Source organism: Chrysochloris asiatica, mitochondrion, assembly GCF_000296735.1.
Source record: "Chrysochloris asiatica mitochondrion, complete genome".
Classification (NCBI taxonomy): domain Eukaryota; kingdom Metazoa; phylum Chordata; class Mammalia; order Afrosoricida; family Chrysochloridae; genus Chrysochloris; species Chrysochloris asiatica.
Window position 1 is genome coordinate 1 of NC_004920.1, and position 16,652 is coordinate 16,652.

The following is a 16,652-nucleotide window of genomic DNA, read 5'->3' on the forward strand; positions in this document are numbered from 1 at the left end:
GTAAATGTAGCTTAATTACAAAAGCAAGGCACTGAAAATGCCTAGATGAATTTATATAATTCCATTAACATAAAGGTTTGGTCCTGGCCTTTTTATTAGTTGATAGTAAAATTATACATGCAAGTCTCAGCAACCCTGTGAGAATACCCTTTAAATCTATAAGATCAAAAGGAGTGGATATCAAGCACGCCATTAGGCAGCTAATAACATCTTGCTAAGCCACACCCCCACGGGTTACAGCAGTAACAAAAATTTAGCAATTAACGAAAGTTAGACTAAGTTATACTATTATAGGGTTGGTAAATTTCGTGCCAGCCACCGCGGTCATACGATTAACCCAAACTAATAAATATCGGCGTAAAGCGTGCTCATGGATAAAAATTAATAATAAAGATAAATTACTTCTACACTGTAAAAAGTTATAGAATTACTGAAAATAAACTACGAAAGTGACTTTACTATGCCTTATAGCACGATAGCTAAGACACAAACTGGGATTAGATACCCCACTATGCTTAGCCCTAAACCTTAATAATTTTAAACAAAATTATTCGCCAGAGAACTACTAGCAATAGCTTAAAACTTAAAGGACTTGGCGGTGCTTTATATCCACCTAGAGGAGCCTGTTATATAATCGATAAACCCCGATATACCTCACCACTACTTGCTAATTCAGTCTATATACCGCCATCTTCAGCAAACCCTTAAAAGGTGAAATAGTAAGCTTAATAATTTCCATAAAAACGTTAGGTCAAGGTGTAGCCTATGTAGTGGAACTCAATGGGCTACATTTTCTGACCCAGAATATTTTACGGATATTTTCATGAAATTGAAAATTAAAGGAGGATTTAGTAGTAAACTAAGAATAGAGAGCTTAGTTGAATTAGGCCATGAAGCACGTACACACCGCCCGTCACCCTCCTCAAGTATATAAATTATTTTAACCATATTACCTTATAATAAACTACAAGAGGAGATAAGTCGTAACAAGGTAAGCATACTGGAAAGTGTGCTTGGAAAACCCAAAGTGTAGCTTAAATAAAGCATCTGGCTTACACCCAGAAGATTTCAACTCACACTGACCACTTTGAACTAATCCTAGCCTAATTAAACCACCACTAAATTATTTAATATTAATAAATTAAAACATTTATCTACTTTAAAGTATAGGAGATAGAAATTTAACACTAGAGCTATAGAGATAGTACCGCAAGGGAAAGATGAAAGATAAATTAAAAGTAATAAACAGCAAAGATTAACCCTTTTACCTTTTGCATAATGAATTAACTAGACTAATTTGACAAAGAGACCTTAAGCCAAACCCCCCGAAACCAGACGAGCTACTTGAGAGCAGTCTTTTGGACCAACTCATCTATGTGGCAAAATAGTGAGAAGACTTTTAAGTAGAGGTGAAAAGCCAATCGAGCCTGGTGATAGCTGGTTACCCAGAAAAAGAATTTAAGTTCAACCTAAGATCTACCAAAAAAGATTAATCAACACCCTATGTAAATCTTAGTTTTAGTCAAAAGAGGTACAGCTCTTTTGACAAAGGATTCAACCTTAATTAGAGAGTAAGAAAAAATTTTACCATAGTTGGCCTAAAAGCAGCCATCAATTAAGAAAGCGTTCAAGCTCAACATAAAATTATTAATAATCCCACAAATCTAAGCAAACTCCTAATACAAATACTGGGTCAATCTATAAACTTATAGAAGAGTTAATGTTAATATAAGTAACAAGAAATATATTCTCCACGCACACCTTTATTTCAGATCTAATAATAACTGATAATTAACAAATAAATAGAATCACACACCCAATAAACCTATCTATTATAAATATTGTTGATCCAACACAGGAGTGCACTACAGGAAAGATTTAAAGAGATAAAAGGAACTCGGCAAACACAAATCCCGCCTGTTTACCAAAAACATCACCTCTAGCATAACTAGTATTAGAGGCACTGCCTGCCCAGTGACACACGTTTAACGGCCGCGGTACTCTGACCGTGCAAAGGTAGCATAATCATTTGTTCTTTAATTAAGGACTTGTATGAATGGCCACACGAGGATTTAACTGTCTCTTATCTCTAATCAGTGAAATTGACCTTCCCGTGAAGAGGCGGGAATAAATATATAAGACGAGAAGACCCTATGGAGCTTCAATTAATTAACTCACTAACTTATATAATTTAACCGACAGGAACAAAATAAAATTAAACTGAGTTAATAATTTCGGTTGGGGTGACCTCGGAGCACAACAAAACCTCCGAATGATAAACATCTAGACTTACAAGTCAAAATTTAAATCAATTATTGACCCAACAAATTGATCAACGGACCAAGTTACCCTAGGGATAACAGCGCAATCCTGTTATAGAGTCCATATCGACAACAGGGTTTACGACCTCGATGTTGGATCAGGACATCCCAATGGTGCAGCAGCTATTAAAGGTTCGTTTGTTCAACGATTAAAGTCCTACGTGATCTGAGTTCAGACCGGAGCAATCCAGGTCGGTTTCTATCTATATGATTATTTCTCCCAGTACGAAAGGACAAGAGAAATGAGGCCTACTCCACTAGAGCGCCTTAACAACAAATTATGAAATAATCTTAATTACTTAAATAATATAATTAAGCCCTAGAACAGGGTTAGTTAAGATGGCAGAGCCAGGTAATTGCATAAAACTTAAACCTTTATAATCAGAGGTTCAATTCCTCTTCTTAACAGTGTTCCTCATTAACCTTCTATCTATAATTATCCCTATCCTACTAGCCGTCGCATTCCTAACACTAATTGAACGTAAAGTATTAGGTTATATGCAACTTCGCAAAGGACCAAACATTGTAGGTCCATACGGATTACTTCAACCAATTGCAGATGCTATAAAACTATTTACCAAAGAACCTCTACGACCACAAACCTCATCCATCCTCATATTTATCCTAGCTCCTATTCTAGCCCTAACACTAGCCCTAACAATATGAATTCCACTTCCAATACCTTCCTCATTAATTAATATAAACCTCAGCCTATTATTTATCCTAGCAACATCAAGCCTAGCAGTCTATTCAATTCTATGATCAGGATGAGCCTCCAACTCAAAATACGCCCTCATTGGAGCCCTACGCGCAGTAGCCCAAACAATCTCCTATGAAGTCTCACTTGCTATTATCCTACTATCAGTGATACTACTTAATGGTTCATTTACATTAACTTCCCTCATTCAAACTCAAGAACATATCTGATTAATCTTCCCAACCTGACCTCTAGCTATAATATGATTCATCTCAACATTAGCAGAAACTAATCGAGCTCCTTTCGACTTAACAGAAGGAGAATCAGAACTAGTCTCTGGTTTTAACGTAGAATACGCCGCAGGCCCATTCGCACTATTCTTCCTAGCAGAATATGCTAATATTATCCTCATAAATGCTTTAACAACAACACTATTCCTAGGCGCATATCACAGCCCACTAATCCCAGAAGCCTATACAACAAACTTTATAGTCAAAACCATACTATTAACAATTAGCTTTTTATGAGTTCGAGCATCTTATCCACGCTTCCGATACGATCAACTAATGCACCTTCTATGAAAAAATTTTCTTCCCCTAACCCTAGCCATATGTATAATTTATGTATCCATACCTGTAATACTAGCAAGTATCCCACCACAAACATAGAAATATGTCTGACAATAGAGTTACTTTGATAGAGTAAAACATAGAGGTTCAAATCCCCTTATTTCTAGAATTTTAGGACTCGAACCTAAACCTAAGAATTCAAAAATCTTCGTGCTACCATATACACCATATTCTAGTAAGGTCAGCTAAATAAGCTATCGGGCCCATACCCCGAAAATGTTGGTTTACATCCTTCCCGTACTAATTAACCCAATTATCTTCATTACTATTCTACTAACACTTATTTTAGGAACAGTAATCACTATAATCAGCTCCAACTGACTAATGGCCTGAATAGGACTAGAAATCAACATATTCGCCATTATCCCTTTAATTATTAAACAACACAACCCACGCTCAATTGAAGCCGCAACAAAATATTTCCTAACCCAAGCAACAGCCTCTATAATCTTACTACTAGCAGCCCTAATAAACTTCATATATTCAGGCCAATGAACCATTATAAACTTTACAAACTCCATACCCCCTTTCCTAGCACTAATAGCATTAACCATAAAACTAGGAATAGCCCCATTCCACTTCTGAGTCCCAGAAGTAACACAAGGCTCCCACCTTACCTCAGCAGCAATTTTATTAACCTGACAAAAACTAGCTCCACTATCCATTCTTTACCAAATTTTCCCATCAATTAACCACAACCTACTCTTATATTCAGGAATCTTATCCATTATTTTAGGTGGCTGAGGGGGACTTAATCAAACCCAATTACGAAAAATCCTAGCCTACTCTTCAATCGCCCATATAGGCTGAATGGCAATCATCATCTCATACGAACCTTCCCTAATATTACTCAACCTAATTATCTATATCCTTATAACTCTATCTTCATTTATACTCCTAATTGGAAACTCTAACACTTCCACCGCTTCCCTAGCTATTATATCAAACAAAACACCACTAACAATAATTATACTAATAGGAGTATTACTATCACTAGGAGGCTTGCCTCCACTATCAGGATTCATACCAAAATGACTTATCATTCAAGAAATAACAAAAAACAACAGCATTATTCTACCACTTATCATAGCAATACTAGCATTACTCAACCTTTACTTCTATATACGACTAATCTATTCATCAGCCCTAACAATATTTCCCTCCAACAACAACATAAAAATAAAATGAAAATACACTAACTTATCATACTCAACTTTATTACCAACTATATTTACCCTATCCATACTTTCATTGCCACTGACCCCTATAATAAATCTACTACTTTAGGGGTTTAGGTTCATTCAGACCAAAAGCCTTCAAAGCTTTAAGAAAGTGATATCACTTAACCCCTGACTAAGGACTGTAAGATTATATTCCTACATCAACTGAACGCAAATCAGACACTTTAATTAAGCTAAGCCCTTACTAGATTGGCAGGCTTTAAACCTACGAAATTTTAGTTAACAGCTAAATACCCTAATAACTGGCTTCAATCTACTTCTCCCGCCTTAAAAAGGGGGAGAAAGGCGGGAGAAGCCCCGGCAGTTTGTCGACTACTTCCCCGAATTTGCAATTCGGTATGATAACACCTCAGGGCCTGGTAAAAAGAGGACTTTACCTCTGTGATTAGATTTACAGTCTAATGCCTACTCAGCCATTTTACCCCTAAATTACCAATGTTCATTAATCGTTGACTATTTTCTACTAATCATAAAGACATCGGAACCCTATATCTACTATTTGGCGCTTGAGCAGGAATAGTAGGTACTGCACTCAGCCTTCTAATTCGGGCTGAACTAGGACAACCTGGTGCACTATTAGGTGATGATCAAATCTACAATGTTATTGTCACAGCCCATGCCTTCGTAATAATTTTCTTTATAGTTATACCCATCATAATTGGTGGGTTCGGAAACTGGCTAGTCCCATTAATAATCGGCGCCCCTGATATAGCCTTTCCACGAATAAATAACATGAGCTTCTGGCTTCTGCCACCTTCATTCTTACTTTTATTAGCCTCCTCTATAGTAGAAGCAGGTGCCGGAACAGGATGAACTGTATACCCTCCTTTAGCAGGTAATCTTGCTCACGCGGGAGCTTCAGTTGACTTAGCTATTTTCTCATTACACTTAGCAGGAGTATCATCAATTTTAGGTGCTATCAATTTTATCACTACTATTATTAATATAAAACCCCCTGCTATATCCCAATATCAAACCCCCTTATTTGTTTGATCTGTCCTAATTACAGCAGTATTACTACTATTATCACTCCCAGTATTAGCCGCAGGGATTACTATGCTATTAACTGATCGAAATATTAATACAACCTTCTTTGACCCAGCTGGAGGTGGAGATCCAATCCTCTACCAACACTTATTTTGATTCTTTGGACACCCAGAAGTATACATTCTAATTCTCCCAGGTTTTGGTATCATCTCTCACATCGTTACATACTACTCTGGTAAAAAAGAACCTTTTGGATATATAGGAATAGTATGAGCCATAATATCTATTGGATTTCTTGGATTTATTGTTTGAGCTCACCATATATTTACTGTAGGATTAGATGTAGACACACGAGCCTATTTTACTTCAGCAACAATAATTATCGCTATTCCAACAGGCGTCAAAGTTTTTAGTTGATTAGCTACCTTGCATGGGGGAAATATTAAATGATCCCCTGCAATACTCTGAGCACTCGGTTTCATCTTCCTATTTACTATTGGAGGCCTAACAGGAATCGTTCTAGCAAATTCATCACTTGACATTGTACTACACGATACTTACTATGTTGTCGCACACTTTCATTATGTACTATCAATGGGTGCTGTATTCGCTATCATAGGAGGCTTTGTCCATTGATTTCCATTATTCACAGGTTATACTCTTCACTCTACATGAGCTAAAATCCACTTCATTATTATATTTGTTGGAGTAAACTTAACATTCTTCCCTCAACATTTCCTAGGATTATCAGGTATACCACGACGTTATTCAGACTACCCAGATGCATATACCACATGAAATACAGTATCCTCAATAGGATCATTCATCTCTTTAACAGCAGTAATCTTAATAATCTTCATTGTATGAGAAGCATTCGCATCAAAACGTGAAGTAATAACAGTTGAATTAACCACTACTAACATTGAATGAATTAATGGATGTCCCCCACCATATCATACATTTGAGGAACCTACATATATCAAAGCTTAACAAGAAAGGAAGGAATCGAACCCCCATAAACTGGTTTCAAGCCAATCCCATAACCACTATGACTTTCTTAATAAGAGGCTTTAGTAAAATTATTACATAACTTTGTCAAAGTTAAATTATAAGTTTAAATCTTATACCCCTCTATGGCATACCCATTCCAAATAGGTTTTCAAGACGCCTCATCCCCAATTATAGAAGAACTACTACATTTTCATGACCATACCTTAATAATCGTATTCCTTATTAGTTCCTTAGTCCTTTATATCATCTCCCTTATACTAACCACTAAACTTACTCATACTAATACCATAGATGCCCAAGAAGTAGAAACTATTTGAACAATCCTCCCAGCCATTATTCTTATCTTAATTGCACTACCATCTCTACGTATCCTATACATGATAGACGAAATTAATAATCCATCATTAACAGTAAAAACTATAGGTCATCAATGATACTGAAGTTATGAATATACAGACTACAATGATTTATCTTTCGACTCCTATATAATCCCAACAAACGATTTAAATCCCGGCGAACTACGCCTATTAGAAGTTGACAATCGAGTTGTATTACCTATAGAATTATCTATTCGTATATTAATCTCTTCAGAAGATGTACTTCATTCATGAGCAGTTCCTTCCCTTGGACTAAAAACCGATGCAATTCCAGGTCGACTAAATCAAGCAACCCTTACATCCACACGCCCAGGCCTATATTACGGACAATGCTCAGAAATCTGTGGCTCAAATCACAGCTTCATACCAATTGTACTAGAAATAGTCCCACTAAAACATTTCGAAAACTGATCTTCTACAATAACTTAATCCACTGAGAAGCTAAATACTAAGCATTAACCTTTTAAGTTAAAGACTGAGAGTTTAATCTCTCCTCAATGAAATGCCACAATTAGATACAAACACATGATTTATTACAATTATTTCTGCCACCTTAACACTATTTATTCTATTCCAAATTAATTTCTCAAAACTAACTTTTTACCTAGAACCAGAACCTAAACTACTAAAATCTACAGAACATAAAAATCCTTGAGAAACAAAATGAACGAAAATTTATTTGCCTCATTCATCACTCCCACATTAATAGGACTACCAATTGTTCTACTAATTATTGCTTTTCCCACTATTATATTCCCTTCATCTAAACGACTAATTCCTAATCGCCTAGTCTCATTCCAACAATGATTAATCTCATTAATTCTTAAACAAATAATGGCAATACACAATATTAAAGGTCGAACTTGATCCCTAATACTTATATCATTAATTCTATTTATTGGATCAACAAACCTACTAGGACTTCTACCCCATTCATTTACACCTACCACCCAATTGTCTATAAATCTAGGAATAGCAATCCCACTATGAGCTGGAGCCGTAATCACAGGATTCCGACACAAAACCAAAGCTTCCCTAGCACATTTTCTTCCTCAAGGCACCCCAATCCCACTAATCCCCATACTAATCATTATTGAGACTATCAGCCTATTCATTCAACCAATAGCTCTAGCCGTCCGACTAACCGCCAATATTACTGCGGGTCATTTATTAATTCACCTAATCGGAGGAGCCACTCTAGTACTTATATCCATTAGTATACCTACAGCAATTATTACGTTTATCATCTTACTACTTCTCACCGTACTGGAATTTGCAGTAGCCCTAATTCAAGCTTACGTATTTACTCTTCTAGTAAGCCTATACTTACATGACAATACCTAATGACACACCAAACTCATGCTTATCACATAGTAAACCCCAGCCCCTGACCATTAACAGGAGCCCTATCAGCTCTTCTTCTAACATCAGGAACAATCATATGATTCCATTATAACTCTATAATCCTAATAACCATAGGATTAGTATCAATACTTCTAACAATATATCAATGATGACGAGATATTATCCGAGAAGGAACATTCCAAGGACATCACACACCTATTGTACAGAAAGGCTTACGATACGGTATGATCCTATTTATTATCTCAGAAGTATTTTTCTTTGCCGGGTTTTTCTGAGCCTTCTATCACTCTAGCCTAGCTCCTACTCCAGAATTAGGAGGCTGCTGACCCCCTACAGGTATTACACCACTTAACCCACTAGAAATTCCACTACTAAATACTTCTATCTTACTAGCCTCAGGTGTTACCATTACCTGAGCCCACCACAGTCTTATAGAAGGTAATCGTACCCAAATAATTCAAGCTCTATTCATTACCATTGCCCTAGGAGTCTATTTTACACTTCTTCAAGCTTCAGAATATTATGAAACCCCCTTTACCATCGCTGACGGTGTTTACGGATCAACTTTCTTTATAGCAACCGGTTTCCACGGTCTACACGTTATTATTGGCTCTACTTTCCTTATAGTCTGCTTCTTTCGTCAACTAAAATTCCACTTCACATCTAATCACCACTTCGGGTTTGAAGCTGCTGCCTGATATTGACACTTCGTAGATGTAGTATGACTTTTCCTATATATCTCAATTTATTGATGAGGCTCATATTCTTTTAATATAAATAATATAGTTGACTTCCAATCAATAAATTCTGGTCAACCCCAGAAAAGAATAATTAACCTAATAATCACCCTATTCATTAACTCTTCGATTGCAATACTACTAGTATTAATCGCATTTTGATTACCTCAACTAAATATTTACTCAGAAAAAGCAAGCCCTTATGAATGTGGGTTTGACCCTATAGGATCAGCACGCCTTCCTTTCTCTATAAAATTTTTCCTTGTAGCAATCACATTCCTATTATTTGATTTAGAAATCGCACTACTATTACCCTTACCATGGGCTATTCAAGCAGGAAACCTTAAACTTATACTAACAATAGCCCTTATCCTAATCACCCTATTAGCCCTAGGCCTGGCATACGAATGAGTACAAAAAGGCCTTGAATGAATCGAATATGATAATTAGTTTAAATTAAAACAAATGATTTCGACTCATTAAATTATGCTCATACATAATTATCAAAATGTCACCTATCTTAATTAATATATTACTAGCATTTACCATCTCCCTCATCGGACTACTAATTTACCGATCCCACATAATATCTTCCCTTCTATGTCTAGAAGGTATAATACTATCACTTTTTATTTTAACATCTACACTAGCCCTAACAATGCATTTCACCCTAATAACTATAATACCTATTATTTTACTAGTTTTCGCTGCTTGTGAAGCGGCAATTGGCCTTTCACTCTTAGTTATAGTTTCCAACACCTATGGCTTAGATTACGTCCAAAATCTTAACCTACTCCAATGCTAAAAATCATTATTCCTACTATAATATTACTCCCCTTAACATGATACTCAAAAAAGAGCATAATCTGAATTAACGTAACTTCTTACAGCTTCATAATCAACCTAGCTGCTCTACCTCTACTTAATCAAACTATAGATATAACCCTTAACACATCACTACTTTTTTCATCCGATTCCTTATCAACACCACTACTAATTCTAACTACATGACTCCTCCCATTAATATTAATGGCAAGTCAATTTCACTTAAATACAGAATCCGAACTACGAAAAAAGACTTATATCTCCATACTTATTACGCTACAAATTTTCCTAATTATAACATTCACAGCTTCCGAACTAATTATATTCTATATTCTATTTGAAGCCACCCTAATCCCAACTCTCATCCTAATCACCCGATGAGGGAACCAAACTGAACGTCTAAACGCTGGCCTATACTTTTTATTCTACACATTAGCAGGATCCCTCCCATTATTAGTAGCTCTTACCTACCTACAAAATAACCTAGGCTCCCTAAACATTTTACTAATCCAATTTATCACTCAACCAATATCACCATCTATCTCTTCCAACTTCTTATGATTAGCCTGTATACTAGCATTCATAGTAAAGATACCATTATACGGCCTCCACCTATGATTACCCAAGGCACATGTAGAAGCCCCTATCGCTGGATCTATAGTCCTTGCCGCCATCCTCCTTAAACTAGGAGGTTATGGAATAATACGAATCACGATCCTAATCGACCCCTTAAACTACTCAATAGCATTTCCTTTCCTAATGCTATCTCTATGAGGAATAGTAATAACCAGCCTTATCTGCCTGCGCCAAACAGACTTAAAATCCCTAATTGCATACTCATCAGTTAGCCATATAGCACTAGTAATCGTAGCCATCCTCATTCAAACCCCATGAGGATTTATAGGCGCAACAACCCTAATAATCGCCCATGGCCTAACATCCTCCATACTATTCTGCTTAGCTAATACTAATTATGAACGAATTCACAGCCGAACTATAATTCTAGCTCGAGGCTTACAATCAATTATTCCACTAATAGCACTATGATGATTCACCGCTTCCCTAATAAACCTAGCTTTACCCCCATCAATCAACTTCATTGGAGAACTATTCATTACCCTATCCATATTTTCATGATCTAAACTCTCCCTTTTATTAATAGGGCTAAATATACTAATCACAGCTCTTTACTCACTATACATACTTATTACCACTCAACGAGGAAAACCCTCATTTCATATTAATTCAATCAAACCAACCTTCACTCGAGAACACACTCTAATAACATTACATATTCTCCCATTAATCCTACTATCTGTTAACCCAAAACTCATCCTAGGTACTATATACTGTAAATATAGTTTAAACAAAACATTAGATTGTGAATCTAATAATAGAAATTGATACCTTCTTATTTACCAAGGAAAGAATTAAGAACTGCTAACTCTTTATACCATGCCTAAAACCATGGCTTCCTTAACTTTTAAAGGATAGTAGTAATCCATTGGTCTTAGGAACCAAAAAATTGGTGCAACTCCAAATAAAAGTAATAAATCTCACCCCTACATTCACCCTAATAGTATTCATTATTCTAATTATCCCGATTATTATATCAACCACACACATTTACCAAACCAAACTTTACCCACAGTACATTAAAACAGCAATTTCATATGCATTCACTATCAGCATAATTCCAGCCTTAACATTCATCAATTCAAATCAAGAAATTATAATTTCCAACTGACATTGAATTACAATCAACTCTATAAAAATCACACTTAGTTTCAAACTAGATTACTTTTCACTAATCTTCATTCCAGTAGCACTATTCGTAACATGATCAATTATAGAATTCTCTATTTGATACATAGAAATAGACCCTAACATCAACCGATTCTTCAAATATCTACTAACTTTCCTAATCACAATAATTATCCTAGTTACAGCCAACAACCTGTTCCAACTATTCATTGGCTGGGAGGGAGTTGGAATTATATCATTCCTACTTATTGGCTGATGATATGCACGAACAGACGCTAACACCGCAGCCTTACAAGCTATCCTATACAATCGTATTGGAGATATCGGGTTTATTCTAACTATAGCATGATTCCTCATTCACTCTAATTCATGAGACTTACAACAAATCATAATAACCTCTACAGAAACTAACACTCTACCCCTATTAGGTCTTCTACTAGCCGCAACAGGAAAATCTGCCCAATTCGGCCTTCATCCATGACTACCATCAGCAATAGAAGGCCCAACACCAGTCTCAGCCCTACTACATTCAAGCACAATAGTTGTAGCAGGAATCTTTCTACTAGTACGATTCCACTCACTATTAGAAAACAACAAAACTATTCTAACACTTATACTATGCCTAGGTGCTCTAACAACCCTATTTACAGCAATCTGTGCACTTACACAAAACGATATTAAAAAAATTGTTGCATTCTCAACATCAAGTCAACTAGGCCTAATAATAGTCACACTAGGAATCAACCAACCTTACTTAGCATTCCTACACATCTGCACCCACGCATTCTTTAAAGCCATACTCTTTATATGCTCAGGAGCAATCATCCACAGCTTAAATGACGAACAAGACATCCGAAAAATAGGTGGCCTTTACAAACCTTTACCACTAACATCCTCCGCACTAATTATTGGTAGCTTAGCCCTAACAGGCACCCCATTCTTGACAGGATTCTACTCCAAAGACCTTATTATTGAAGCAGCAAATACATCCTACATCAACGCCTGAGCCCTATCACTTACCTTAATCGCAACTTCCATAACAGCTATCTACAGCTCTCGAATTATCTTTTATGCTTTAATAGGCCAACCACGATCAACCACACTTATCTTAATTAATGAAAATAACCCATCTCTAATCAACGCCATTAAACGATTAATATTCGGCAGCATCTTTGCAGGTTTCATCCTATCAAACAGCATCAACCCAACAACTATCCCACAAATAACAATACCTATTTACCTTAAACTAACCGCCCTATCTGTTACCCTACTAGGCTTTATACTGGCAATAGAACTTAACCAAATAACACTCTACCTTAAATTCAACTACCCTTCTAACACCTTTAAATTCTCAAATATACTAGGATTCTACCCCCAAATTATACACCGCCTATACCCATTCCACAGCCTAAACATCAGCCAAAATATCTCATCAAACATTATCGACTTAACATGACTGGAAAAAACAATACCAAAAAACCTAGCAAATTATAACCTCATAGCAGCTACTATAACCTCAAACCAAAAAGGCATAATCAAATTCTACTTCATATCTTTCCTTATTTCCCTTTGCCTAGCCTTAACATTCTTACTTTAACGCCCACGAGTAATCTCAATAACAATAAATACACTGACAAATAAAGCTCACCCAGCCATAATTATTATTCAACTACCATAATTATATAAAGAAGATGCTCCTACATAATCCTCACGCACTAAATTAAGATCCTCAATACTATAAATTGATCAATCAATTGATCCTACAAAATCACAAACATAATTTCCACCAAAACCACCAACCAATAAAACTACAACTACTAACTCTATCAACACACCAATGATCATAGCCATTATAATAACTATATTTGATCCCCAAGCCTCAGGATACTCTTCAGTAGCCATTGCCGTAGTATACCCAAATACCACTAATATCCCACCCAAATAAACTAAAAATACTATCAAACCTAAAAAAGACCCACCATAATAAACCACAATTCCACAACCAAGCCCACCACTAACAATCAAACCCAACCCACCATATACAGGAGAAGGTTTAGAAGAAAAACTAATAAACCCAACCACAAGTATTACACTCAACATAAAAAGTAAATAAACCATAATTCCTGCACGGATTAAACCCCATGACCTGTGATATGAAAAACCACTGTTGTTATTCAACTACAAGAACCTAATGACCAACATCCGTAAAACCCACCCATTACTTAAAATCATCAACCACTCCTTCATTGACCTCCCAGCACCATCTAACATTTCCGCATGATGAAACTTCGGCTCACTACTAGGCCTTTGCTTAATTATTCAAATCCTTACAGGATTATTCCTAGCAATACATTATACATCAGATACATCAACTGCATTTTCATCAGTCACCCATATTTGCCGAGACGTAAACAACGGATGATTAATCCGATATCTTCACGCCAACGGTGCTTCCATGTTCTTTATCTGCTTATTCACACACGTAGGACGAGGAATCTATTATGGATCCTACCTATTCCTAGAAACATGAAACATCGGAATTATCCTTTTATTCGCTGTTATAGCTACTGCTTTCATAGGCTATGTGCTACCATGAGGCCAAATATCATTCTGAGGAGCTACCGTAATTACAAACTTATTATCAGCAATTCCTTACATCGGTACCACCCTAGTAGAATGAATTTGAGGTGGATTTTCAGTAGACAAAGCTACTCTAACCCGGTTCTTCGCATTTCACTTCATCCTACCATTCATCGTAGCAGCCCTAACAATAGTTCACCTACTATTTCTACACGAAACTGGATCAAACAACCCATCAGGATTAAACTCAGACGCAGACAAAATCCCATTCCACCCATATTACACTGTAAAAGACCTTCTTGGAGTCCTAATACTCTTACTATTTCTACTATTACTTACACTATTCTCACCAGACTTACTAGGAGACCCAGATAACTACATCCCAGCAAACCCACTCAACACACCACCACACATCAAACCAGAATGATACTTCCTATTTGCATACGCCATTCTCCGTTCCATTCCAAATAAACTTGGTGGAGTCCTAGCCCTCGTATTTTCAATCCTCATTTTAGCCGCATTCCCCCTTTTACATATATCCCATCAACGTAGCCTAATATTCCGACCACTCAGCCAATGCATATTCTGAATCCTAGTAGCAGACCTTTTTACTCTCACATGAATTGGAGGCCAACCAGTTGAACACCCATTTATCATCATTGGACAATTAGCCTCAATCTTATACTTCACTATTATCCTTGTTCTAATACCAGTCTCAAGCATAATTGAAAACCGACTATTAAAATGAAGAGTCCCAGTAGTATAACTATTACAGTGGTCTTGTAAACCACCAATGGAAAAAACTTTTCCCTAGGACATCAAGGAGAGGGCTACAACCCCACCATCAACACCCAAAGCTGATATTCTACTTAAACTACTCCTTGCCTACATAAAACGCATAGCGCCCCCGGCGCTATGCAATTCGTGCATACAATGGCACTTCCCATACATACATCTATGTATAATCGTGCATATAATGTATATCCCCATGCATATAAGCAAGTACATACTATTAATTCTCACAGACTACCTATGTTTAATCCCCATTAATAGACTTAGACCATGCATATCTTGTAATACATACCATGAAATCCGCTAACGGATATAAATTTTTAACAGTACATAGCACATCTCTGAATCAGTCCTCGACAACATGCATATCACCTCCAACAAAACCGCTTAATAACCATGCCGCGTGAAATCAGCAACCCGCTCGGGTCGGATCCCTCTTCTTGCTCCGGGCCCATTACATGTGGGGGTTTCTATACTGAAACTTTATCAGACATCTGGTTCTTACTTCAGGGCCATCTCACCTAAAATCGCCCACTCATTCCCCTTAAATAAGACATCTCGATGGATTAATGACTAATCAGCCCATGCCTAACATAACTGTGCTGTCATGCAGTTGGTATTTTTTTAATTTCGGGATGCACCGACTCAACTAGGCCGTCTGAGGCCTGGGGTTCAGTCAACTCAATTGAAGCTGGACTTCAATCTAATATTACCGATCACCATTGAACACTATCAGGTGTTATTTAATTAATGCTTGTCGGACATAAATAAAATTATTCCTAAATTTTTACCCCACGCGTACACGTATACACGTATACACGTATACACGTATACACGTATACACGTATACACGTATACACGTATACACGTATACACGTATACACGTATACACGTATACACGTATACACGTATACACGTATACACGTATACACGTATACACGTATACACGTATACACGTATACACGTATACACGTATACACGTATACACGTATACACGTATACACGTATACACGTATACACGTATACACGTATACACGTATACACGTATACACGTATACACGTATACACGTATACACGTATACACGTATACGTACACGCGTATACGGCTTCCTTACATCAAACCCCCTTACCCCCTTAATTATTCTTCGCTAAAATACTATAAGTATTTTAAAATCTTGTCAAACCCCTAAAGCAAGATCATACTTAAGTCAGCTAAAATAATTTTCTTCAAAAAATCCACTTAATTTTTACACACACTAGATACCAGTATACCACTTAAAAAGATTTATTTTCTTTTTAAGAGCTATGTCCCTAGATTGTAAAATA

At 36.6% G+C, this 16,652-nt stretch overlaps 13 protein-coding genes and 24 non-coding genes across 37 annotated transcripts, besides 2 other annotated features; 28 read left to right on the top strand and 9 right to left on the bottom strand. All coding sequences in view use genetic code 2, as the record gives it.

Annotated features, from left to right (window-relative positions):
- Positions 1-70, top strand: KEF95_t01. Its single transcript has one exon. It is a non-coding gene; the product is annotated as a tRNA-Phe (tRNA).
- Positions 71-1,023, top strand: KEF95_r02. Its single transcript has one exon. It is a non-coding gene; the product is annotated as a 12S ribosomal RNA (ribosomal RNA).
- KEF95_t02 lies at positions 1,024-1,091 on the top strand. Its single transcript has one exon. It is a non-coding gene; the product is annotated as a tRNA-Val (tRNA).
- On the top strand, positions 1,092-2,654 carry KEF95_r01. Its single transcript has one exon. It is a non-coding gene; the product is annotated as a 16S ribosomal RNA (ribosomal RNA).
- On the top strand, positions 2,655-2,729 carry KEF95_t03. Its single transcript has one exon. It is a non-coding gene; the product is annotated as a tRNA-Leu (tRNA).
- On the top strand, positions 2,730-3,686 carry ND1 (NADH dehydrogenase subunit 1). Its single transcript has one exon. The coding sequence runs from the start codon at positions 2,730-2,732 to the stop codon at positions 3,684-3,686; it is 957 nt and encodes a 318-aa protein (NP_861489.1).
- On the top strand, positions 3,685-3,753 carry KEF95_t04. Its single transcript has one exon. It is a non-coding gene; the product is annotated as a tRNA-Ile (tRNA).
- Positions 3,751-3,822, bottom strand: KEF95_t05. The gene has a single exon. It is a non-coding gene; the product is annotated as a tRNA-Gln (tRNA).
- On the top strand, positions 3,822-3,890 carry KEF95_t06. The gene has a single exon. It is a non-coding gene; the product is annotated as a tRNA-Met (tRNA).
- On the top strand, positions 3,891-4,934 carry ND2 (NADH dehydrogenase subunit 2). Its single transcript has one exon. It carries the CDS (start codon positions 3,891-3,893, stop codon positions 4,932-4,934), a length of 1,044 nt encoding a protein of 347 aa, NP_861490.1.
- KEF95_t07 lies at positions 4,933-4,999 on the top strand. The gene has a single exon. It is a non-coding gene; the product is annotated as a tRNA-Trp (tRNA).
- Positions 5,000-5,001: 2 nt separating this feature from the next.
- Positions 5,002-5,071, bottom strand: KEF95_t08. Its single transcript has one exon. It is a non-coding gene; the product is annotated as a tRNA-Ala (tRNA).
- A 1-nt stretch (position 5,072) lies between these two features.
- KEF95_t09 lies at positions 5,073-5,144 on the bottom strand. Its single transcript has one exon. It is a non-coding gene; the product is annotated as a tRNA-Asn (tRNA).
- Positions 5,145-5,183: an origin of replication (replication origin).
- Positions 5,181-5,245, bottom strand: KEF95_t10. Its single transcript has one exon. It is a non-coding gene; the product is annotated as a tRNA-Cys (tRNA).
- KEF95_t11 lies at positions 5,246-5,311 on the bottom strand. The gene has a single exon. It is a non-coding gene; the product is annotated as a tRNA-Tyr (tRNA).
- A 12-nt stretch (positions 5,312-5,323) lies between these two features.
- Positions 5,324-6,865, top strand: COX1 (cytochrome c oxidase subunit I). The gene has a single exon. It carries the CDS (start codon positions 5,324-5,326, stop codon positions 6,863-6,865), a length of 1,542 nt encoding a protein of 513 aa, NP_861491.1.
- On the bottom strand, positions 6,866-6,934 carry KEF95_t12. Its single transcript has one exon. It is a non-coding gene; the product is annotated as a tRNA-Ser (tRNA).
- A 5-nt stretch (positions 6,935-6,939) lies between these two features.
- KEF95_t13 lies at positions 6,940-7,008 on the top strand. Its single transcript has one exon. It is a non-coding gene; the product is annotated as a tRNA-Asp (tRNA).
- Positions 7,009-7,692, top strand: COX2 (cytochrome c oxidase subunit II). Its single transcript has one exon. The coding sequence runs from the start codon at positions 7,009-7,011 to the stop codon at positions 7,690-7,692; it is 684 nt and encodes a 227-aa protein (NP_861492.1).
- Positions 7,693-7,694: 2 nt separating this feature from the next.
- On the top strand, positions 7,695-7,764 carry KEF95_t14. Its single transcript has one exon. It is a non-coding gene; the product is annotated as a tRNA-Lys (tRNA).
- Position 7,765: 1 nt separating this feature from the next.
- Positions 7,766-7,969, top strand: ATP8 (ATP synthase F0 subunit 8). The gene has a single exon. The coding sequence runs from the start codon at positions 7,766-7,768 to the stop codon at positions 7,967-7,969; it is 204 nt and encodes a 67-aa protein (NP_861493.1).
- On the top strand, positions 7,927-8,607 carry ATP6 (ATP synthase F0 subunit 6). Its single transcript has one exon. It carries the CDS (start codon positions 7,927-7,929, stop codon positions 8,605-8,607), a length of 681 nt encoding a protein of 226 aa, NP_861494.1.
- COX3 (cytochrome c oxidase subunit III) lies at positions 8,607-9,390 on the top strand. Its single transcript has one exon. A coding segment is annotated over exon 1 (784 nt).
- KEF95_t15 lies at positions 9,391-9,458 on the top strand. Its single transcript has one exon. It is a non-coding gene; the product is annotated as a tRNA-Gly (tRNA).
- ND3 (NADH dehydrogenase subunit 3) lies at positions 9,456-9,804 on the top strand. The gene has a single exon. A coding segment is annotated over exon 1 (349 nt).
- Position 9,805: 1 nt separating this feature from the next.
- Positions 9,806-9,872, top strand: KEF95_t16. The gene has a single exon. It is a non-coding gene; the product is annotated as a tRNA-Arg (tRNA).
- A 1-nt stretch (position 9,873) lies between these two features.
- ND4L (NADH dehydrogenase subunit 4L) lies at positions 9,874-10,170 on the top strand. The gene has a single exon. The coding sequence runs from the start codon at positions 9,874-9,876 to the stop codon at positions 10,168-10,170; it is 297 nt and encodes a 98-aa protein (NP_861497.1).
- ND4 (NADH dehydrogenase subunit 4) lies at positions 10,164-11,541 on the top strand. The gene has a single exon. A coding segment is annotated over exon 1 (1,378 nt).
- On the top strand, positions 11,542-11,610 carry KEF95_t17. The gene has a single exon. It is a non-coding gene; the product is annotated as a tRNA-His (tRNA).
- Position 11,611: 1 nt separating this feature from the next.
- On the top strand, positions 11,612-11,669 carry KEF95_t18. The gene has a single exon. It is a non-coding gene; the product is annotated as a tRNA-Ser (tRNA).
- KEF95_t19 lies at positions 11,670-11,739 on the top strand. Its single transcript has one exon. It is a non-coding gene; the product is annotated as a tRNA-Leu (tRNA).
- On the top strand, positions 11,740-13,551 carry ND5 (NADH dehydrogenase subunit 5). The gene has a single exon. It carries the CDS (start codon positions 11,740-11,742, stop codon positions 13,549-13,551), a length of 1,812 nt encoding a protein of 603 aa, NP_861499.1.
- Positions 13,548-14,072, bottom strand: ND6 (NADH dehydrogenase subunit 6). The gene has a single exon. It carries the CDS (start codon positions 14,070-14,072, stop codon positions 13,548-13,550), a length of 525 nt encoding a protein of 174 aa, NP_861500.1.
- On the bottom strand, positions 14,073-14,142 carry KEF95_t20. Its single transcript has one exon. It is a non-coding gene; the product is annotated as a tRNA-Glu (tRNA).
- Positions 14,143-14,145: 3 nt separating this feature from the next.
- Positions 14,146-15,285, top strand: CYTB (cytochrome b). Its single transcript has one exon. The coding sequence runs from the start codon at positions 14,146-14,148 to the stop codon at positions 15,283-15,285; it is 1,140 nt and encodes a 379-aa protein (NP_861501.1).
- On the top strand, positions 15,286-15,352 carry KEF95_t21. Its single transcript has one exon. It is a non-coding gene; the product is annotated as a tRNA-Thr (tRNA).
- KEF95_t22 lies at positions 15,353-15,418 on the bottom strand. Its single transcript has one exon. It is a non-coding gene; the product is annotated as a tRNA-Pro (tRNA).
- Positions 15,419-16,652: a D loop (control region).